Source organism: Carassius gibelio, chromosome B24 (assembly GCF_023724105.1).
Source record: "Carassius gibelio isolate Cgi1373 ecotype wild population from Czech Republic chromosome B24, carGib1.2-hapl.c, whole genome shotgun sequence".
Lineage (NCBI taxonomy): Eukaryota > Metazoa > Chordata > Actinopteri > Cypriniformes > Cyprinidae > Carassius > Carassius gibelio.
Window position 1 is genome coordinate 4147763 of NC_068419.1, and position 25253 is coordinate 4173015.

Sequence of the window (25253 nt, forward strand, 5' to 3'; positions counted from 1 at the left end):
ACTATAGAAAGTAAAAAGCCATATGGCACAAAAAAATCTATCTATAAATAATTCAAAAGTGTAATGGTATGGATTAATGATTGACTAAATAATCAATATTTGACAATTTTGAGATTTTTTTTTTTACATATTTTATTTTTATATATATATATATATTATTACACGGCTATTGGTCAGTGGTCCGGTGGTCAGATATTTCCTTGCCGAAAGTTGTATATTAGTTGCTTTTCTGGGTAACAGGAATGATAAATTGATGTAATGATGTTCATTTGTTTGTTATTATTATTGTTAATATTAATAATTTAAGTGAAAGAAATATCTCATTCGTTGTATAATGCACTGTATAATAAGCAATTACAAACTCATTTTAAATTAATCTGTTTGTATGAATTAGTATGACTATTAAAAGAATGAAAATTTGTCCCAAACATGAAAATTTGTTGAAAATGTACATTCACATGATGTAGATGAGTTCGTTTTTTTTTATCAGATTTGGAAAATTGCAGCATTACATCACTTGTTCACAAATGGATCCTCTGCAGTGAATGGGTGCCGTCAGAATGAGAGTCAGCTGATAAACACAGCACATTAATCCACATGACTCCAGTCCATCAATTAATGTCTTGTGAAGTGAAAGCTGCGTGTTTGTAAGCAACTAATCCATCATTAAGATATTTTTAACTTCTGGCTAAACTGCCAGTCCATAATCCATAATGACCCTTCCTCCAGTGAAAAAGTCCATCAAAACCTCAAAATCCACCCACATATTTGTTTCGAAAAGTGCTTGACCTGTGCATATTTCTCTCCAGATTCAGACAACGTTTTCACTGGAGAAAGCAATATTACCAAGGACTTTTATTTTAGCTGGAAGCAATAGTTTGAAGTAAAAAAAAAAATGTCATAAGTTTCTCGCTTGGTAAACCCTGAGGAAAAAAATCAACACTCTCAAGTCCCCAAACTTGCGCTCTCATTTCTAGAAACGCAGCTAGAATGAAATCTCACATCTCAGTTATGGATTACAGTGAAAATGACCACAGAAGACTTGATTATTAAAATGACTGTAATATTACTGTAGCAATGTTTGTTGTTTCTACGCTGATTGTTTTGCACAATCCAATGCAGTATTTTCGGTAGCACTTTATTTTACAGTCCTGTTCCTCATGTACATACTATGTACTTATTATAGTAATTTCAATAACTATGTAATAACTAGGTACTAACCCTGAACCTACCCCTAAACCTAACCCTACCCCATGTAGTTACCTTGTATTACCAGAACTTTCTTAGGTAAATACACTGTAAGTACACTATAAGTACATGTTAGTACATGTACTGTAAAATAAAGTGCAACCGTATTTTCTTCTTAGCGAACACTTTAATATCATATCAATGCAAGATTAGTAAACAATATTGACTCAAATTTATTCATTTAGATGTCTTGATCACCCTGTCAGGATTTGTTTTGAAATAATAACCGGCTGATTGTACTTTATATGCTATATATCAGCGTCTATATCGGATACTGAGAAATATCAATCGTCCACTAATCTGGATGTTTTTCTCAATTCATTAAAATTCAAGACATTCGATGTGCCCTGCATTATATTAATGCAGTTTGGGATGGGATACAAGGCTACTATATATGCAGAGAGCACACATTTAATAGCGTTTGGGCTCAGAAACGCTTATTATGTGTGGAAGATTAATGAGCGCTCAGAGGAGGATAAGTCTTGTGTATAGACAGAAGCATTTCTGTTTATTTACACACACTGCTATGCTTTTTAAACGTGACGTGCAAGGCAAGATTCAACACGTCGTGGTCAGAAAAAAAAAGCTTTTTTTTTTTTAAACTTTTTTTTCACTTTTTTTTCAGAGCCTGTGGGTGTTTTAACTTTGCTGAAGCATCAATATGATATTCATATTAGCTGTGCTTCGTCTTAATTGTGTGAATTAATGCAGTCCTCCTGGACTAACTACAGTTATTTCACTTCTGGAATGGCGTGGTCTATGTCTGAACATGTTTTGACTGAAAATCTCAAGGGTACCCTAAAAATGGCTGACACTTGGCTGCTATGGCAACAGAATCAAGCATGTGTCCTAGCAACTGAAGTTATGGAATAAATTTCATTCTGGTATAAAGTATTTGACTGACTTTGCAAGAAAGCGCAATGATGCAGATGCCAGACTCAACAGAAAACCCAGGCCTCTTTCCTATTTTATGAGCGACTGCTTACCAACCAATTTGGTCATCACAGGAGCGAGTCTTACAACACAACCGGGCCCTGAGGAATTGATTTTATCTCGTTTTTCACTGTGCTGACAAGCGGAAAGGCCAAAATATACACAGAGTCAGTTCTATGCATCATTTCAAAGCGGAAAAAGCTTTAATTAAATAGTAATGATGTTAGCAAAAATATAACAATGTGAAATTATGAAATATGTATTGGCAAATTTTTGTAAATAAATTATCTAGGGATGCAATCTTTTTTTCACTGCAGGTTTTTGCCGAATTTATGATGATTAGATAATTTTGTGAAGGCTTAATATGTTTACATGCCTTTAATGATGTTGAAAATAATATATGTAAAGTGAGATGGATTTCACATCATTTTCAAATGATGATTATTGCATCACACAAAATAGTTAGTTTGTTGGTGTTTCTTTACTTTTAGTTCCCTTGGGTTAATTTTTATTAAAGCTAACAAGTTTGCAGTGTGAAGCATGATGTGTGAAGAAAACAAAAGAAACATCAAGCTACATATAGATATCACTTGCTGAATATATCAATATATATAATATATCAAGCTTTAATTTTTTCAATCACGCAGAAAGCGTGACAGTATCTTTACTTGTGTGTGATGTATTAAGGATTTAAAGAAGACCAGTGTTATTTTAGTATGAGATATTATTATAGTTTTTATTCATATTTTGAATCGATTTTTATTATGTTTTCAGTTTTCATTTTAGTTAATTTTTTTTACGTTTTTGTCTTTTTATTCTATTTACGAAGTTTTTATTTGTTTAGTTTTAGTTATTTTAGTACATCAAGTTAAACTAAATGAAAGTGAAGTAACTCAAATTAGCTGAAATAAAAGGCTTTTATATTTTATTTCATTTTATGTTTTATTTTATATTTTAGTAACAAATATACAAATACTAAAATATAATTGATGTACATTTATTTCATGCTAATTATATAATACAAATACATTATGTACTTACCCTGCAATTGTACTTTTGGTATATTAAACTGGTATACTTTAAAGTCTGCTAAATTGAAATGAATTTTGTGCTTAATGCACTTTAATTGTGCTGAAGTCCAACTAAATATATGCTGAAGTATATTTGATTGTGCTAAAGTGGAACTACTGCAAGTATTCTTCAGGTTCACTTTAAATATCTTACATTTAAAGACCGATATTATTCAAAGATCATACAGTTCTCATCAATATTGATATTAAAACATTTTAAGCTTAATATTATGAAATGTGCATTCTGTACAAATTGTAAAAATACAAGTCGAATTGTAATTTTTATATCAATAAGTCTCGAGTGATTTGTCAGTAAATATGTTAACAGATTTGGACTATACTTGGTATGAAATAAATGTGATTTTAATAGGATATAATAACCCTGAATGAGACATAGGGCATTTAATTATGCCAATATTGCTGGAAATGTATAAAAACACAATACATCGTGTTGTGGAAATGTTCCTAACTTTCAAATAATGAATCTCTTGAATGAATAGTATATACACTGTTGGACATAAATCACTAAATTGGACACATTAAGAGAGATGAGGGCTGAAAGTGGCAATACTTGAAGAAACTCCCATTAATGAAGTGTTATTTAAGAACTGTTAAAGCAGAGCCATTTAAGTTCGCCGTCTGCTGTACTTTAAATGATTACTGTAGGGCAAGAACGTTTCATTGCTCAAAATTACATCTTGCCAGGCAGTTCAAGTGCTCGCATCGCAGTGCCTTATAGCTACATGATTCTCATGTCATTTTTCTCAAACATTTATCTACTGAAGTAAAGGCCTTGTGGTAAATACTGAATTAATATGGAGCCAATAAGCCACATTAAAACCTCTGACAGGCATTCTGTCAAGATGAGCATCTGGACTTCATTATCCATTTGTTGGAGACATTTTGTCACATATTCAAAAAGCTTCATCAGTCATTATGACACTGTGTGGTGTGAAGATGTTTAATCCACTATCAGATAACTGATGAAGCCACTTGGATGAGAGGAGCGGCAAAACATCTTCCACAAATGAATAAGCAAGTCCAGATGGTCTAGCAATAATTTTTCTCCCTGATATTCTGCAGTGACTTTGAATGTTCAGTTGTGTCTCTGCCAGGCAAACATGACTCTGCAAACACAAGCCCTCGCTGTTTATCACGCAATCAGTTTCACGGCTAATTAACTTCTTGTTGTCGAGTGAGGATTACAGATGTTTGTGTGACTCTGGCTGTTTCAGACAAAGACCGGGATTTATTTGCTTCAAGATGGTAGCGAGGAGCCTTTCAATATCCGTCTGCACCTGGCCAAAGATCTTCTCACCATTCAAGAGCAAGACGTCATCTGTGTGTCTGGAGAACCGTTCTACTCGAGCGTGAGTTCAGCAGTTCTCATTATAAGCCGGATTGATCCGGTCCTGGACAATATGAAGCTATGAGGTGAAACAGCTGTTCAGCACATTCTGTTGTTTTGGACATGTCAGGGACTGCATCGTCTACACTGGAAGAAAGTGTTTAGTCAGTTTCCCTCAACATGTTCCTAATGTGATGACAGTAAGGTCAAAAATATCATTTACAATGGCTAAATCACCTGACTACAGTTCAGTTCAGGCAGTTTTTAGAGTATGAAGACATAAATAGGCACATTTTATTAAGTAAATGTCACATCAAAATTGAACCTTTTAACATTCATGCATATTATTAAAAGTAATAAATAATAATAATAATATGTATTAAGAGTTTTTTTTACAAAAACAGTTAACTCCATTTTTAAAAATCATGGTTTTTATTATGTTATCATGTCTTAATTGTGTTTTATTGTGTTAGTTAGCTGTATTTTAGTAATTGTTTACCTAATCAAAATAACCCAACTGCAGTTGGATTGAGATGAATTGGAATGCAATGAAAAAACATCAGTAAAATAATTATAATAATCTGTTTATATATATATATATATTAGATTTTATGTAGAATTTTATACATAAATAGACAGACAGATTTTAGTTTTTTGTATTTTGTCTGTAAAATATTTGGTGGATTGACACTGATTTTCAATCACAACAAATAATAAACATTTGTTATTTTTACCAATTGCGATTTACTGCAAAACAAACAAAAAGCTCTAAATTACAATATTTTTATTTGAAATTTGGAGGAAATGTTATCTCACCTCTATTGAATAAAACAAATATTATAATTTTACTCAAACCCATACCTAGTAAATCCAGAGAAATTTTTATGTTGTCTCTTCATTTTTTTTTTTGATTGTCTTTTTATGTAGAATTTTGATAGATTCAATATTGATGGATTCATAATTTTGTACACATACATTATTGCTTACTTTCAGAGGACTTTGTTAATTACATCTGTGAGTTTTATTGGACTTGGAATATTATTGTGCAGCTCAGGATATAAATACGTCGCCTGAGGCGTTACCTCAAAATATCTTGCCGCAAGAAAAGAACAGAGCTGCCTTTCTTGCGACTGAGTCATTATTCAGCTCTGGAATGTGTCATCATCACACATGTAGGAATTTGCTTTGATTGATTTCATATTTAATCCAGTTAACCTGTGCCTCTTTGATTCAGCGTCATTGTAACTGCCGAGTGTGTATTTCACTGGAATATTCTGACCATTGTGTTGCATCTATCATTGTCCTTATAGCATTCAGCAGCTTTAGCACTGGTTTAAACAGACAGATCATGTTGTATTTACTGCCCTTTAATTAAGTTACTGGCATTGTTGGCATGGTGCCGTTTCCCCCTGGGAAATCTACATGAAAAGGAGGCAATTAAAATTAATTAAGGACCTTCTCAGTTTCATAAACCAAATTGAAATGAAAAGTAAACTACCTGTCTTCCTCAACACACAGACCCTGTATGGCATGAAAGTGACGAGTTCCCTTTGATTCCTTAACAGGAAAGAACAGTAACGATCCGTCGGCAGACAATCGGAGGGTTTGGGTTGAGCATCAAGGTGATGGCGCAGTTTCTCGCAGCTTTCACTCAGTTCTCACATTTCTCGCAAGACTTTGAAAGTCTTTGTTTTATCATTTTTTCATAGGGTGGTGCCGAACACAAGATCCCTGTTGTTATATCTAAAATATCAAAAGAACAGAAGGGTAGGCTGTTTACTTACTCTCTCTTCTCTCCTGCTCAGAAATAAGTTGTTTATTGGTTTATTACTTTTGTTTTTTTTCTTTCGTTTGCAGCTGAGCTTTCCGGACTTCTGTTTATTGGAGATGGAATTCTCCAGGTATGCTTAGATACATAAATGGGTCATAAGTACAAGATCATTTCATTGTTAGGGACGCTTTAAAACTCCAACGGTGTCTTAATGTAATTCACTCAGTTCCAGCCAGCAGATGTTTAGGGAGCGTCTTTCTTTTGATGGAAATTTGAGTTGTTATTTTGGAGCATATTCATATTCTGTCTGTATATTCCAATTATATGTTCAATCGGAATTATCTGTGTATTTTTCACAAAGGGCGTGTTTTAGATGTGGGAATACTTCAAAATATGCTTGCATTGATTGTCAGCTTTATTTAACATATCGACTTTCCTTAATATTAATATTAAATATTAATCTGTTATTCAATATGTTATTAAATTCAAAATTAATCCGTGCTCCAATTCTGATCTGATTCGGATCTTTGTTGAATGCACTTACAACTAGTGATTTTTTATTATTAAAACATTTATAGATTACTGTTCAAATGTTTATGGTCTGCAATAAAAAAAGAAGAAGTTTATTTAGCAACAATTTGATCAAAAGATAAAGCAAAACATTTTTAATGTTACAAAAGGTTACAAATAAATACAGTTCTATTGAACTTTCTATTCCTGAAAGAATAACGTATCAACATTTGCACAAAAATATGAAGCGGCGCAACTGTTCTCAACACTGATAATAAGAAATATTAGAATGCATTTATCAGAAGCATATTAGAATGATTTTTGAAGGATAATGTGACACTAATGAAAGTTCAGCGTTCAATCACAGGAATAAATTACATTCTAAAATATATTCAAATAGAAAACTTTGTAAAAAAAATTTAATAATATTTCATAATGTTGCTATTTTTACTGTATTTTTGAAATAAATGCAGCCTTGGTGAACATCAGAGGCTTGCTGAGCCCAACTTTTGAACAGTACTGTATATCAGGATCTATTCATAACTCCCTCTTATTACACTTTTACTAATTTGTATTCTTTTACTAATGTTGTCATTAGATAAACGGCATTAACGTGAGGAGTTATCGTCATGAAGAAGTGGTATGTTTCATCTTTTCTGGATAATATTTCAATTCAATCAGTGCTGCTTTTACAAAGCAATGAACAGGTTTATAACATTTATCCCTGTCGTCAGTCTTTTAACAGAAGTGTGTCAGTAATTTTGACTCACCCTTTAAAAGCTTGACTAATTGCAACAAAACGGTTGACACATCTATTCTAATAAATGAATAAGCAAGCATATTTATTGCTCTCAGGTGCAGGTTCTGCGAAATGCAGGTGAGGAAGTGACTCTGACCGTGTCTTTCCTGAAGAGGACGCCTGCATTTCTGAAGCTGCCGCTGTGTGAGGACTGCTTATGTACGTCTGGGATTGGACACGCTATATTCACCGGTTAATATAGAACCTAAAGTGTCAAAGTCTCTTAAATTGAAATTTATAATGAAATAACTTATCCGTTTATTTTATTTCTTTAGGTATACCAAGTGACCAGAGCAGTGGAACATCGTCTCCACTGTGTGACAGCGGCCTACATCTGAACTACCATCCCAACAACACAGTAAACATCAGACAAGAATCTATCTATCTATCTGTCTGTCTATCTGTCTGTCTGACGATCTATCTGTCTATCTGTCGATCTGTCTGTCTGTCTGTCTGTCGATCTGTCTGTCTATCTGTCTGTCTATCTGTTTGTCTGTCAATCTCGTCTGTCTGTCTGTCTGACGATCTGTCTGTCTGTCTGTCTGTGTGTCTGTCTGTCTGTCTGTCTATCTGTTTGTCTGTCAATCTCGTCTGTCTGTCTGTCTGACGATCTGTCTGTCTGTCTGTCTGTGTGTCTGTCTGTCTGTCTGTCTGTGTGTCTGTGTGTCAATCTATCTGTCTGTCTGACGGTCTATCTGAAAGTCTGTCTGTCTGTCGATCTGTCTGTCTGTGTGTTGGTCAGTCTGTCTGATGGACAGTCGATCTGTCTGTCTGTCAATCTATCTGTCTGTCTGTCAATCTATCTGTCTGTCTGTCGATCTGTCTGTCTGTTTGTCTGTCGATCTGTCTGTCTGTCAATCTATCTGTCTGTTTGTCTGTCTGTCTGTCTGTCTGTCTGTCTTTGTGTTGGTCAGTCTGTCTGATGGAGAGTCGATCTGTCTGTCTGTCAATCTATCTGTCTGTCTGTCGATCTGTCTGTCTGTCAATCTATCTGTCTGTCTGTCTGTATGTCTGTCTGTCGATCTGTCTGTCTGTCTGTTTGTCTGTCTGTTTGTCGATCTGTCTGTCTATCTGTCTGTCTGTCAATCTATCCGTCTATCTGTCTGTCGATCTGTCTGTCTATCTGTCTGTCTGTCAATCTATCTGTCTGTCTGTCTGTCTGTCTGTTTGTCTGTCGATCTCGTCTGTCTGTCTGTCTGACGATCTGTCTGTCTGTCTGTGTGTTGGTCAGTCTGTCTGATGGATAGTCGGTCTGTTGGTCTCTCTTTCTGTCTGTCTGTACGTCCATCTATCTCTCATCTTAATCTCTAATCTCTATGTATGTGGCAGGACACATTGTCTTGCTCATCTTGGCCGATGTCTCCGGGGTTGCGCTGGGAGAAGAGATGGATGGATCTTCGTCTCATACCTCTCTTGCATGCACGTCTGTCCCAGTACGTCCCAGGTTCTGACATTTGCAGGTGAGCTGAACAGGAACCACACAATAAATGTCTCTGTTTTGTCTTTGGCTTTGAAAGCACTTACAGTTGTTTGTAGAGTTGCTTTGCCTAATATGATGTATTTTGCTCTTGCTTTCATCTAGTAATTCTGTTTGTATTCTAGTCACACAGGATTTTCCTTGATTAGTATTTTAGGGGTTATATTAACCTCCTGAAACCCGAGAGATTGCCTGCTGTGCATTTTATAATTTTTCTTGCTATTTGGGATATGTAGGACCTAATAAGTATAATACCTAAAATTTGTTTTTGTACAGGAAGTAGTTTTCCCAGAAAAAAGATGTCCTCATGTGAGGACAGTGGGTCTATCATGATGTGAAATGCTGCAAAGCAGTTTCATTCACTTTGCAAGCACAGATGCACATTGCATGTCATGCATCGCACACAGGATTTCCCAGTGCAGGCTTGTGCTCTGCATTCATGCATTTCATTTATAAAGTTATGTTATGTCCTCGGCAGAGGACATCGGGACTCAATTTCTAAAAAAAAATGAAAAGACATGAATGAAAATGCATAGGCAAAAACAATAGATTTTTTAAAATCACCAATAAATTTTTAATGTTCAAGATTTTTTTTTTTTTTTTTTTACCAAACTTTGTATAAAGATGATTCTCAACTATGGTATAACAGAATAATTCAGTATAACATTTTTCTTTCTGCAAAATGTGTGTAAAATTACCATTAATGGGTTTTCTAATTATATACAATGTATCTATAAACTAAATCTAATTTGCATATAAATGTGTTTTTGGGGCAACATGTAATGAAAAAAGAAGTGTAATAATGTGAGTAATAATTGTCAAGATTTTCATAATAATATATAATATTTCATAGAATATTGAAATATAATTTCTTTCTCTATTCATTTGTTATGTCTCCAAAAATGCGTCATAAGCATGCGTTTAGTCCCGGTGTCCTCATCTGAGGACATGTATGAAATCAATGTCCTGTTTAGTAACAGAAAGTCATATTTTGATTTGAAACCCCATAACATATTTCTGAGATGTTGATTTATGACACAGAATTTAAAAATTAGACAGATTTAAATGATAACTACAATATATTATAGAAATATTATCATATTTCTATAAGAGTGTCACTAAATTAATTTCAGACATTTTGATGACCAAGGAGAGGGAGTGGTCATGTGAAACATCCAATCATTTGGTATCTCTGAAAAGCCCTGAATGTGCTCTGTACAGGACATCCAGATCTAAAACTGTGGCATGAACAGACTCAGAGAAATTCACAAAAATATAATGTCCTCATATGAGGCCACAGGGTCTCAAGAGGTTAATTCACAGCCATTCCCGAATGAACCACATTAGACCTTTAATACCAAATGCATACTTTGATGAGGTTAAGCTATTTGAAATGAGACCTTTTGTGGAACGTAATTGAAAACTCTTAAATTGGATTGAATCAAATCAATCTGTTTTTTAAATTGCTTCGAATTAAAGTGAGTTGAAAAAGGAGAATTAGACCTTAGTTAGCTACTTTTTGCATTTTGTGGAATGTCTCCTGAGTGTGCATATTTTTAATTTCTCCAGGCAAAATGCCTTTCAAGTTATTGCTGTGGATGGGGTGTGCAGCGGGGTAATTCAGTGCCCCAGTACTGATGAATGCACCGAATGGCTGCAAGCAATAGCTTCAAACATTTCTGCCCTCACCAAGCACAACGTGAGTACCAATGCAGTTTCAGCATGGTTTAACTGTGGCAATTTAACAACCAAAGTCAATTCTTACACAAACGCTAATGGCTTAGATTGTAAGTACTAATGAGATGTAACCTCTGTGTCTTATAATGTGAATATGCAATGTTTAGAGGGGTCCAAAAATCTGAAATCACACTCAACTGTGAGATTCATTTCCTTTCAACCTGGAAAAAATGAAAAGTTTCAGATTTTGAAGAACCTAAAACATAAAACAAGTTTTGGTCGGTAAGATTTTTGAACGTTTTTGAAAGAAGTCTCTTATGGTCACCAATGCTGCATTTATTTAATAAAATGTACAGTAAAAAACGCAATAATGTGAAATATTATTACTATTTCAAAGAATTATTTTATATTTGAATATTTTTTTAAATATTATTAATTTATTTGATGCTCCGCTGTATTTTCAGCATCATTCCTCCAGTCTTCAGTGTCACATGATCCTTCAGAAATCATTCTAATATGCTGATTTACTGTTCAAGAAACATTTCTTTTCATTATTAATGTGGTAAAAAGTTGTTCTGATTAAAATGTTTGTGGAAATAGTGATACGTTTTCTTTTTTTCAGGATTCTTTGATGAATAGAATTGATAATTTATCAATATAATGCATCCTTGAAAAAAAAAGGAAAAAAGAAAATCCTACTGACCCCAAACTTTTTAACAGTAGTGCATGTGTATATTTATATATACATTTATTAAATTATATGTAAAGACCACCGTTGGCTTTATTTAGTCTTTTCAATAATAAAAAATACAAATATTATTAGCATTTATCAAATTAATTCATACATTTAATTGTGTCTTCCTTCATTTCCATTAGTTTCCTTTTGATTTTGTGTCTTTTTGCACAATATAAAAATTAACTGGTATAATTCAAGTTGAACTGAACACTGAAGCCCTGGTTTAATGATTAGCGCCCATCATCAGACATATTCAGCGTGAATCATGATATTTCTTGCTTTTGTTCCCCCTCATTTCCTTTCCTCTTTCCACCATTGTTTTTCTATGAGTTCCCTGATTAATACAACCTAAAACACCAGGTGTTGTGGTTTGTTTGGACCAGACTCTGTGCAACTGTGTCAAGGCAACATTCGCAGATTTATAGTGCATTATTGTCTCTGGAGAGAGTGTACCGAACCAATTTGTGCCATAAACTACATTTATGCTCAGTGATGGAGAAGACAGTAAATTATTTGTCATAAATGTTCATTTTCACCACGCAGGTCTTGTGTTGTAATCCCCTCAATGCAGTAGATTAAGGCATTAAAATGGCATTTCCCACACAATGAAGGATTTCACTCTTAATTACCGATAGAGTACAGCGTGTGCCTCATGGCCCAGATCATTCGCTTTTGAGCGAACCCCTACAAAAATCCTCCATCCTCCATCTAGCCTTGTTTTATTTTGAGTGTGTTTAGCATTTCCCGGAAGAATCCTCTCAAGGTAGATGGTATGTTTGCTCCTTGTGAACTGTAATAGTGTACTGTAGCTTTTGCCTTGGATTATCCTGCAAAGGGATCATCTGGATGAGCTTTCAGTGCATTTTCTGCAAGGAAAATAGACCTTATTCCACATTCAAATGGAGCTATTAGAGTCATTTGTGAGGCAGCAGTTACTGGCCAGGGTTACGTGGGTAATGAAGCTAGTGAGAATGTTAATCTTGAATAAAGCTTCGCAGCAGGAGCGATTCTCCTGTGCTCTGGATGAACAGTAGCTCCTCTGTTAGTCTGAAACACACAAGATGCATGACGTTCTTTTATCTGCTAGTTGAATAATTGGGCTGAGACACGCTAAAGGTCATTCGGTGATCACCAGAGCTCTTTATTTTATATCTGGGAAGCAGATTGCCCTATTCGCTGGCCTTTTGAATGGATATATGATTGAGATGTCTAGGAAATCAGTTTTGTGTCAGGAAGCTGAGGTTGATTGAAAAGGAATAATGAAACCGTATCTGTAACGTCGTACAGTTTTGTGGATTTTTTTTTTGTTCCCTAAAGTGCATTTATACTTTAAGTTAGTGTTTCCTGCACTGAATATTCTTAAAATACAGTAAATTACTTACAATGCTTCTCATTTGTAGGTCACTCTGGAAAAAGCAAATCTGCTGAATGAATAAATGTAAAAAAAGAAAATCCCCCAAAAGTCATGGGCCTGCTTTATAGTGTACATATCACGTTATAATATATTATAAATGTGTGTTAATATGAAGGCAAAAATATACATATTAAGTATAATATATAGAAATGTTTAAATATGTTTATTTAGAAAATATATTTTATATTTACATTATATTTCAATACATATTTAAACAATATTTTCTGTTAATAAACAAATATTATTGTTTAAAAACTAATCTATTACTTACAGTGCACACATCCTCTTTAAATCTATATTATTATCAGTATAGCTCTAAAATATATTTAATAGTATATAAATATTAAATATAATATATAGAAATATTTTAACTATTTATTTCACAAATAATTTTATTATTCAATATAATATACATTTTACATGTTTTATTTAAACAAACTTATTTAATTATAGTGCACACATTATCTTTAAGTATTCTAAATATATATTCTAATCATAAATGTAAAATATATTTAAAGGTATATGAATATTAAATATAATATCTATAAATATTTCAATTATCTATTTAAAAGTACTTGTTTTATGTTGTATATTTATATTTCATAATGCAATATATACTTGTAAAATATATGCATATTTAAAAAAAACTAATCTAATTATAGTGCACACATCATAAAAAAAAAATATATATATGAAATAAAAAAAAATAATATATACATTATTTTCTAAATGTCAGTATTTTTTAATAAATATAATATCTAGAAATATTTAAATTATCTATTTAAAAGTACATTTTTTATATTTTATTTTTATATTTCATAATGCAATATATACTTGTAAAATATATGCATATTTTAAAAAACAAATCTAATTATAGTGCACACATCATTTTTAAATATATATATATATTTCTTTTACATTTTATAAAATACTGACATTTAGAAAATAATATATATATTATTTACTTTTATTTTATATTCTGTGTGTGTGTAAGTGTAATAAATAATATATACATTATTTTATAAATTTCAGTATTTTATAAAATGTAAAAAAAAAATATATATATAAAATATGTTAATTCTTTTAGTGAACACATAAACTTTAAATATGTATTAGGTGTATACATTCATTATAAAATATTTCCTTTTTTGATTATTTGATATATTTGAATGTGCATTTTTTGTAGAAACACATTCAAAAGTCTCTTTATGGTTCTATTGCAGGTGAAGAAGATCAACAGAAACTTTCCAGTAAACCAACAGGTAAGGGAACCGAATCAGACTTGTTGAGAAGGTGTGAACTGGGCCTTGAAAGAGTGACAGAAAGCCTGCAGAGATCCAGCTAAAGCCCTGATAGAGCGAGAGACTTGTCCAGCACACTTGAATGAAGCACACTACAATGATGTTTTCTGTCAGAGCCGCTATTCTTCATGCGCTGTGACGCATGTGCCCTGCAGAAAGCCAAGAGTCAAGTTCACAGGGCATCGAGACGCTGTGCTCCTCAAAACCGTTTGACACACACAGACTGACAGATACTTGGTCACGGCGTCCAGTTTTAGTCTGTGACCTCCCAATGCTGACATTTTAAACGATCAAGATCCGAATTAGGCTTAATTTTTAACAAGTGTTGATAGAGAAGAGCGTTTCTTTCTGGAAACTCTGTGCAGAGTAATTACTTGGAACATCTTAGTCCTTCTATAACCTATTTGACACTTTCTTTTTTTGTGTCTTTCTGTCATTTAGATTATATTTATGGGCTGGGTGGATGAGAAGGAACAAGATTCTGTTCAGGACCGAATGTACACACCAAAGTTTCTTGCCTTGAGGGGTTCGTCTCTCTTCAAATTCTCTGCACCTCCAGTGAGTTCTTCTGCATGATTTACTGCATCAGGAGCCTTTCAGTTTCAGTAGCTGACTTTTATATGATTTTATATTTAGCATACACACGCAATATTTATTCTACTTGGGGCAACTTTGGCTGAAAAAAGAAACTGCTACAATTATGAAAGCACATCAAACTCTTGTTGAAACTTTTCTTGAGTGCAGTTCATTGCACTGAAGAATTGGTAAAGAAATAGTTGACCCAAAAATGCATATTTCTTCACTCGTTTAAAACTTTTAAGCAGTTTTTAGTGTAAAACAAAAGATTTAGACCTGAATTTCAGTGTTTTCTTTACACAAATCTAGCTCTCAAGTCATATCAATTATGTTATGGAGTTTTTTGTTATATTTGAAGCAAATATGAACATTGTTAACTTTTTAGAATTATTCATAAAATAAAAATGTTACATTTAAAATTATGATAATAATAATAATACAAATCTTCTTTGATGTTCCATGAAAATATATCTATTAAAAATAATTTTGTTAACTGAAATTAAGATGCAATTGAATAAAATATATAGATTAGAAAGAATTAGACTTAAAAACATTTTTGAACTTTTAAAAAACTTTAATTAGAAATTATAAATGTTGCCTTGGCAACAAAATTAAATAAAATTTATTAAAATTAAATTGAAGTTGAAGTATATTTTCTAAATAAATACATTTAAACAAAATTATTGAAATAAGTATTAAAATCACTCAATTACTGAAATAAAATTTTTAAACATTAATATGAAAAAATACAATAAAAATTACAAAAGCATATAACACAATTACAGAAACTAAAATTAATATGAAAACTGAAAATACAAAAATAAAATCGTATTAATAGTATGCAAATAATTCTAATAAAGCTACACAAAATTACAAAAGCATGTAACAAAATTAAAAAAAACTAAAATTATTATGAAAACTGAAATTATAAAAATTAAAGCTAGTTTAAAGTATTTAAAGATACTTCAATATTATGCAAATAATGCTAAAACAAATATGAAAAAAAACACAAAATTAAAAAGCATGTAACAAAATTGCAAAAACTAAAATTATAATGAAAACTGAAGAAAAAAAAATGCTAATTTAAAATATAAAACATAAAATATTTTAATGGTATGTAAATAATACTAAAATAGCTCTGCATGGTACAGTATGGGTTTGGAATTACTCCTTCAAATAATTCCCCATTTTCACCCCCAAGCAGCTGGCATCCACATGATTTGCTCCAATTGCTATCGACTTTATGAAATCCATTAATCCGTTCAGCTGTCCACAGGCTAAATCACCTAACCTGATGCTCTAACACCTCCATTTAATAAAGCCTAATCTCCGTACACATCAGCAATTAAACACCTTCATCATAATTCTAGGAAATGATTTAGAATGAAACATGAATGATAATCTGGGAAGTGTCTCATTAAAGGTAAACCTCTCCTAATATTGAGGTTGATAGCATTGATAACGCTGGTTTTTAACTCTCAGTCTCCCCCCGTGTTTCATGTCAGATGGTACGCTCCTGATGAAATGAGGAATTGCTGTAGTTGGTGCTTCTAGATGTTGCCACTTAATTAATTTATCTTGAAGAGATCGAGACATCAAAGAGCTTCATCCAATCTGCCATTAATCGTAATTTGATTGTGGAGTGGGAGGAAGATCAAAAGTTTGGATGTGGAAACCTATAATGGCATACGCAGATGCAAAATTACATTGGAGAGAACTTATGACACTCAGCAGTTTGTCCAAAGACTCTCTCAGGTTATTTCAGCTCGTTCAGATGTTCTCCTCTCGCGCCAGTAAACACTTGACATGCTGTCTTGCAGGAAGGACTACGTAGAAAGTTGGATTATTTTTAGCAAATTTTGACATGAAAGCAGTTCAGGTGAACAAAGCCAAGTTTTGGTTAATCTGGTAAGCCCCCCGAAACGATATTGTTTTGAATGTCTGTTGCTGTTCAGAACCTGTTACTTTCAAAATCTGAGACATTTCTGAGTAACAAAGGACATTCAAGCAGACCAAATATAGAATGACTTGATTTTTGCAACTGTGAGTGGATTGTGAAAAGTGTCTCTGTGTGACACATGAGGTTGGAGGAGTTGAAAAATAAAAGGCCTTTATGAAAAAGAAAGTCATTTCAGATTTCATTTTGATGAACGATTATGGAGACCATCATATTTTTCTTAGCAATAACTTCAGTGATTAATCATACACAACTAGAACAGTACCGTGTGAATAAAGTTACATTTTATTGTTTTATTACATTTATTTAGTAATTTATTTAAAACTATCCAATAATAATTATACATTTTTTTCTTTATTATAATTTATTATAATTATTTATTTTTCATAATTTATTAATATTTTCTGTTTTATTTATTTTGTATTTTTTTTGTAATATCATTAAAAACTTCTTTTTTTTTTCTTCTTTGGAGTAACACACAGTAAGGCCAGAAACAAAGAAAAGTATCATTTTATTATTATTATTATTATTATTGTTATTATTATTATTATTATTATTATTATTATTGTGTTCACTTATTAAATGTATTCAAATAATTTGTTTATTTGTAATGTTTATATTATTTGTATAATTTTTATAAATTTTTTTCTTGGAATTATTTTTTCACATGCTTTGATGAATCATACACAATAGAAGCGAGTTTAAAAAGTAAAAAAATAAATTATTATTATAACATTAATTCATTAAATATATTTTAAGTATTTATTCATCAAAATATTTTATTTATTATTATACAATTAATTCATTTTTCATAAAGTACAAAGGGTTATTAATAATTGTATTATTAGTATTGCTATTATTATTGCATTTACATTTATATATTAAATTAATTAAAAAGGTATCCAAATATTTCTTTTTAGAATTTTTTATAATGTTTTATTATTATCCTATTAATAAAAATATTTATGATAATAATGGCTAAGTTAACCAATTGGCTCAACTAAGTTAATGCACTACTTCCAAACGCCATATATTACCTTTTTATTATGTATTGTTCAATGCATCAAGGAGATATTTAGATTTGTGTGTGTGTGTGTGTGTGTGTGTGTGCGTGTGTGCATGCATGTTTGTGTGTGTGTGTGTGTGTGTGCGTGCATGCGTGCGTGTGTGTGTGTGTGTGCATGCGTGCGTGTGTGTGTGTGTGCACGTTTACTCAAGCAGTGAGTTCTTGACTGGTATTCTGACATTTAAAACTCTGCTCTGAGCCACTTGGGTCTGAAGAAAACACTCCTGAGTCTCTGTTCCGTCATGATCCATCTTCACTGGCCTTTGGGCATCAGAGGTTACTGCAGATGCTCAGCGTGAGTCGCTCTCGTACACAGGATCTCAGGGGGTTTTCCCTCTTTCGTCGACGAGCAGAACGTTGTTTACTTCATGTAGCATTTGAATGATCCCTCGAGGGCCGCAGTGAGAGCGAGTGACCCTGAGCTAATCTGAATAACACACTGTCTGTGACGACTGACTGTGACAGCCGTCTAAACTCCTCTAGGTCACCACCTGGGACTGGACCAGAGCCGAGAAGAGCTTCACCGACTACGAGATCATGTTCAAGATCCTGAAGGTATGAGCTCAAGTACTTGTGTCAAGCCTTACAAATAAATACTGTGATGCTATCCGATATTAAGTTGGTTATAAATCAGTGTCCCCCTATAGGTATGTATTCTGTGCTTATTTATTGAGTAATGATTAGAATTACATTTCATTTAAAACCCATTTAATTTCTAGTTTAAAACCCATTGATAATTGCAATTTGTAGATATAAAACTGAAGAAAGTGTAAAAAAAGTATATTTAATATTCTTCTTTTCGTATTCACTAATACAGTTTTATAACTATAATTATGTCATTCTCAAAAAATATTGTTTGTCTGATTCACAGTGTTTTGACTTTAGCTATTTTTCTGCCATATAAAGGCAGATGTAATTCTTAGCTAAATATTATTTTTATTTGCATTTAACATCCCATATGCATACACTTCATTTCAGAAAAAAATTAAAAATTAAATATATATTTTGTATAAAATATTTATATATTGCACTAATGCTTCACTTAGGAAAATAAAATCAGTAAAGAAATAAACAAATAAATATTAATGATTAGATATGGACTATAAAATCATTATTAGACTAAATAACTAACACTTTATATATTGTCAAAAGTTTAGAAACATGATTTTTAAACGTTTTAATGAAGTCTCTTGTGCTCACCAAGGCGTTATTTAATAAAGAATACAGTAAAAACGGTAATATTATAATGAGCCAATCCATAAAATCATACATCTGTGTTTTAACATTATTTCAATTCAATGCATTCTTTTAGGACATTGAGCTGGTGGACAAGCGGAAGCACTGCTTCAGCGTTCAGACGGACTCGGGTGAGGACATCTTCTTCAGCGTGGAGCTGGAGTGTGAGCTGCTTCTGTGGGAGAAAGCCTTTCAGATGGCCACCTTCTTCGAAGTGGAGCGAATACAGGTACTGAAGCAGAGTTAGTGCGATCCAGCTCCAGTTTAACTGCTCAGACAGACTAAATCAAACTCTGTAAGTGAAATGAGATGACATGAGGGACTGTCAGCGGCGATGTTACGTCTCGCTTGTCTTCTTGGCATGATCAACAAACCCAGCAGAGCTGAGATCAGATCCAGGCGAATAAAACTGCACCTGCCAGACAGTGTTGGCCTCCATCTGAACAACACAAACCTGGAGCGATTGAGGATGTGCCAAATAGAGATTAAATCCGACTTGTTATTCACTACTTGAAGGAAACACGTTGATCACAAACGCATTATGAAAACACACTTTGTTTGCAGATATTAATATAATCTAATCCTCTGTTGGACCTGATGAATTGAGTTTCTTCAGCTACAGCCACTTTTATGAGCCAGCTGTTGCTTTTTTTATATATATATATATGGTCACATTTTCAGATGTTTTACACTTTTTCAGATGTTATTTATTAATAGCAAGCTTTCAAACATAAATAGGTGTGTGTGTGTGTGTGTGTGTGTATATATATATGTATATATATATATATATATATATATATATATATATATATATATAGTTGGTAAAATCTATGAAAAATGGAAATGAAAAAAAAAAACAAAAAAAACATTGAAAATCCATAGTACAAATATGAATTTTGTAAACTAAAATAATCATTTCAGATAGTGAAACGAACGTCGGTCATTACCTTTTTTTTGTCCAAATCTTTTGATGAAAATATTGTTAATTTAGGAACATAAAATGTTAGTTGTTAAATAAGCCTTAGCAAAACAAAGAGGTCATTTATTTTCCAAGAAAAAATGTAATAAAAAATTGTTACTTGAAATAAATGAAAAATTAAATTAAATTAAATTAAATTAAATTAAATTAAATTAAATTAAATTAAATTAAATTAAATTAAATTAAATTAAAAACTTGGTAGCATTTTACATTACAGTCCTATTAAATAATTTGTTAATGTTAACAAATTTAACCTTATTAGAGTGTTACAAATACTTATTATATTCTCCTTATCATTTAATTTAACTTGATGTACAAAAATAACAAAAATAAAAAAGGAATAAAAAAAAAACTAAATAGACATATTTTAAAAAAAATGAATAAAAATGACAAAAACACAACAGAATTACTAAACTTGAAATTGGAGAATATAAAAATAAAATAAAATGTAAATAATTAACAAAAATTATGAAGGTACAACAATATTAAATTAACACTGATGTGTGAAAAATGTCTTTTGACAGAGTTTTTGTTCTTACTGGATCAAAATTGGCCATAGTTGTAGAAATAGCCGTAGATTCATGTATGATGTTTATTTAAAATATTATACAGTATGTAAGTACAGCATGCACTTTTGCATTGAAGCAAATCTATTTTCCATATTCTAGCAAAAAAGATATATGGACAATTTCCTGCAACTGTTTCAGATTCATGGAAAACAAGAGTTGCACAAATAAAATCGCTGCCAAGTTGTCCCACTAAACCAAACTAATGCGGCAAAACCTCGTGCCAAAATATCGCTTCTGTTTATTTTTCTCCCAAAACAATTATGTACGACACTTATCGTGCTAATTAAACATTTAAGAGATGGAAGAGATGTCTGTGTCTGATTAACAATGCCAAGTGTCTCTCGTTTCAGTGTAAAACATACGCTTGCATCATGGACAGTCATCTCATGGGACTCACCATCGATTTCAGCATGGGCTTCGTCTGCTTCGATGCTGCCACAAAGGTGAAGCATGCATCCTTCAGTCTTAATGTAACTGAAGTAAAGGTAAAATACATGATCACAGCTTATTCAAATCTTATTCATTAGAGCTACTCGTTTGCTACGTGCTTTGTATTTATATCACAACAAATATTTATAGAAGCTCCTCTTCTTTCTTAATGACACTCTTCATCTGTCAACTCTATGTTATGTAAACGTATATAAACATTTGTTTTATTTGAGTGTAGTTGTTTAAAGTGTTCTGTGGGTTTGATAATATTATTACTCTATTAAAGGAACAAACCACGTTTTTTGAGTTGAGTTTTACCGTTTTCGAATCCATTCAGCCGATCTCCGGGTCTGGAGGTAGCACTTTTAGCTTAGCTTAGCATAGATCATTGAATCTGATTAGACCGTTAGCATCTTGCTCAAAAATGACCAAAGAGTTTTGATATTTTCCCTATTTCAAACTTGACTCTTCTGTAGTCACATCCTATACTAAGATCGAAGGAAAATGAAAAGTTGCAAAAATTTTAACATTTTTTCACAAAAAAAAAAAAAAAAAAATTCAAACAATTTTTTTATTTTTATTTTATTTTTTTTAAAGTGGGGTGTTCCTTTAAGATACTGTGACTCTGATTGTAATAACCAACTTGCCACTGGCTATATTCACAGTAATAATATTTAAAAGTAATAAAAAAGTACTAATTTTATACAAACAACGTGTAGAATTAACACTTTACAAGTGTGACGAAAGTGGTTTTGGTGTGTAAAAAAAAAAAAAAGTTGTACATCAAAAATTTATTTAATGACAATGTCATATAACAGAGAATTAAATTAGAAAATGTGATATTTAAAAAAATATTTTGTTTGTGTTTTTTAATTAAAAAAAAGAACCCGTTAAATTGATCAAATGTGACAGTAAAACTAAACTAAGAAAAACTTTTAAGCAGCACAACTGTTTTCAACATTGATTATGATAATAAATGACCATATTAGAATGATTTATGAAAGTTCAGCTTTACATCACAGAAATAAATTATATATTCACATTGAAAACACATTTTAAATTCTAATGATATTTCACAATATTACTGTAACTTTTATCAAATCTTTATCTTGCTGAGCATTTTCAAAAATACAAAAAATAAATAACTAAATAAACTGACTTTTTTTACTAAGAAATGTAACATTTCTTTGTTAAAAACCCATTGGGAAGAACATGAGAGAACACGAATGCTTGTTTTCTCTCCTAACCTGTACCCCAAACTTCAGCATCCGATATCAGTTATCTACTAATATTATGTTGTTGTTTTTTGCTCCAGAAATTCAAATTAACAGCCAGATAAAAACATGAGGAATAAAATAACAAATATGAGAAGACTTGATGCTTTTGTGTGAGATATGGCCTGTGCTGTTTGTCTGAAATATGCGAAATAATTAAAAGCTAAGAAATTCCATTAACAAAGGAGTCAAACGAGTTGCAATAAACAACAGCTTAATGGGTATGAAATATTATTATTCAATGCAAATATTTGTTAAATATGAATAGTAAATGTCCACAGTTCTCTGGTTAATTTAAGACACTTTTCATATCTATAGAGTTATTAATATGCATAATATTTAAACCTCCATTATAGGCCGTGCTGTGGAGATATAAATTCTCTCAGCTGAAAGGATCATCAGATGACGGCAAGAGTAAAATCAAGTTCCTGTTCCAGAATCCAGACACAAAACTTATTGAAGCAAAGGTAAGTTTTGCTCTTGTTATAGGTTTTATAAAGTCTATCTTTGAAAAAGAAAACTGTTTCTCACTCTTAAGCATTTCAATAAACCTGAAGCAGGTATACTCGTATCATCAGCATATCAGACACTTTCCAAAAAACATCAGAATCTTGCCAGAGCAAAAGAAACAGCTGAAGGAAGCAGATAAAAATAAAGCGTGATGATATGAATTTCCTGTTTGATTATTTTCCCCGTAGGAGGTAAACGCAAGCACTTTCACGCACCGAGTTTGATTTGATTTCTGCTTGAGGCTTCCACCTTTCTTCACGATCATGTTTTCTCCCTGATGTTTCCAGGAGCTGGAGTTTTCCAACCTCTTCGCGGTCCTCCACTGCATCCACGCTTTCTTCGCCGCCAAAGTGGCTTGTCTGGATCCCATGTTCGTGAGCAGCCGAAACACCACCATGGTGTCGGCCACTTCCACCTTAACCGCCCCGTCACAGATCTCCAAGCTCAAATACACCAGCTGACAGACTCCAGCGACCTATCTTCTCCTTCCAGACTTTGAGAATGTAGGATGAGAGGAACCAGCACTGATGAACGAGTGGACATCCACTTTAAAACAAACAATTCAAGTATGTGAGATTGAAAACCTGGCTATATTCTCCAGACGGGAATCAGACTCAAATTTGAACGTGCGCTGGATGAATTTAAAACATTTTAGCATCATTCATCCAGCTGATAATCTTTGAGCTGTAGTTGCCAGGTCATTCGAAAAATGGACTCTTTCCTTTTGATATTGCGGTGTATCTGTTTGCATTCAAATGATATTAACACTTCTTGGTGTGTACTTTTAGAACATTATTTAATCTGGTTATTGACTGGAATGGACCTGTTGTGAAAGTGCATCATCTTCTAGCGCTGCGTTTTCTCAAACAGTTAACAAAAACAAAACCAGCCATCTTAAATATACACTGACACAAAAACAAACTTCTGAATGTTTGATAGCTATTCAATATTTGGCAGCGCAGAAGCTGTTGTTTTGGTCCAGAATGTTTTTAAGTCACTTAAATTGAACATCAGTTTTTAAATCAGTTGAAAAACTATTTAAATGGCGCCCCGTCTGACTGCCTAGAGAAACAGACTGGAGAATGTGGGACTTATTTTCATATTCCTATTTTGATACTTTATTAAAGGATGAATCACGGAGGTGAAGATGAACTGGAATTGTATGACGTGACTGTATGATGCACATTTTAACTTTCTCAAGGGAACGACAAGCTAATCAACGAAGTGATTATCTTTTTTTTTTTTTTTTGGCCATTATCTAAGATACATATATTAGTGTATAACTAGTCATTTTTGCAGTCAAAATATGTCACTCTTTTAACCTGATAAAGTCAACATGAAATGAAAACAGACCCTATTTACTAAAAATTAGTGCTGTCAAATGATTAATCGCGATTAATCGCATCCAAAATAAAAGTTTCTGTGTGTACATAATATATGTGTGTGTGTACTGTGTATATTTATTATGTATAAATAAATACACACACATACAGTATATATTTTGAAACTATTTACATGTATACATTTATATTCCTATATTTAAATCTATAAACTTTTTTCTGAAATATACAAATGCATGTGTGTATTTATATATACACAATAAATATATACAGTACACACACATATTATGTTAACTGAAACTTTAACTTAATTTAGTTGTTGCAGCGTTTATGAATTTTTGTTAATATTAAAAAAAGGTAAAATATATTTTACAGCGTCCTTATATTTACTATGAAAAAAAAGCATAATTACATGCAACTAACCCCAAACCAAACCCTCATCCCAACCCTAACCATACATTACATACAAGTACATGTAGTTTATTAACATGAATCAGTATTAAATGTATAATTACACTGCAACAAGGACACCTTAAAATTGTGTAACCAAAAAAACAACTGTTCATGTCAGCTGAGGTTCATCAAATAATATTAACTTTGATTTGAATAATGAATTAGTAAATGTTGAAATTAACATTTATTAAGATTGCTTTAGAATTGTTTGTCACTGTTTATTCAGATTAACTCATGGAAACTTATTGTAAAATGTTGCCATTTAAATGAATGTGTCTGTTCATTATTCAGAAAAACATTGGCTTTATTTTTTTTGGTAGTTTCATCTAGACTGTGTGGGCTGTTAGTTCAATTATTTAGATGTTTTTAGGTAACTGCTGTACTATAGATTTATGCAATTAACACGGTACATTTCATTTTAATGCTGGTTAACAGGAGGTTATTAAACAAAAAACAAAAAATATATTATATATATATATATATATATATATATATATATATATATATATATATATATATATATTAGTAGAGTGGGTTATGTATACACTTTCATGTTGACAAATTTCTCCAAACTGTACAT

General features: G+C 32.1%; 1 protein-coding gene across 4 annotated transcripts in view; it reads left to right on the plus strand.

The window, feature by feature from the left end:
- sntg1 (syntrophin, gamma 1) overlaps positions 1–25107 on the plus strand; it is a 44326-nt gene extending 19219 nt beyond the window's left edge. For 3 of the 4 annotated variants that reach the window (XM_052595390.1, XM_052595389.1, XM_052595391.1), the window contains 16 exons: positions 4487–4621; positions 6165–6221; positions 6309–6366; positions 6457–6500; positions 7479–7520; positions 7736–7871; positions 7955–8037; positions 9009–9139; positions 10726–10855; positions 14207–14245; positions 14726–14842; positions 18367–18438; positions 19196–19348; positions 21018–21110; positions 22727–22837; positions 23168–25107. In XM_052595390.1, coding sequence (XP_052451350.1) covers positions 4487–4621; positions 6165–6221; positions 6309–6366; positions 6457–6500; positions 7479–7520; positions 7736–7871; positions 7955–8037; positions 9009–9139; positions 10726–10855; positions 14207–14245; positions 14726–14842; positions 18367–18438; positions 19196–19348; positions 21018–21110; positions 22727–22837; positions 23168–23341 — 1575 coding nt within the window. In that variant the 3' untranslated portion in view covers positions 23342–25107. The remainder of the gene's footprint in view (positions 1–4486; positions 4622–6164; positions 6222–6308; positions 6367–6456; positions 6501–7478; positions 7521–7735; positions 7872–7954; positions 8038–9008; positions 9140–10725; positions 10856–14206; positions 14246–14725; positions 14843–18366; positions 18439–19195; positions 19349–21017; positions 21111–22726; positions 22838–23167) is intronic. The other variant, XM_052595392.1, reaches the window with a different exon arrangement.
- Positions 25108–25253: the final 146 nt, after the last annotated feature.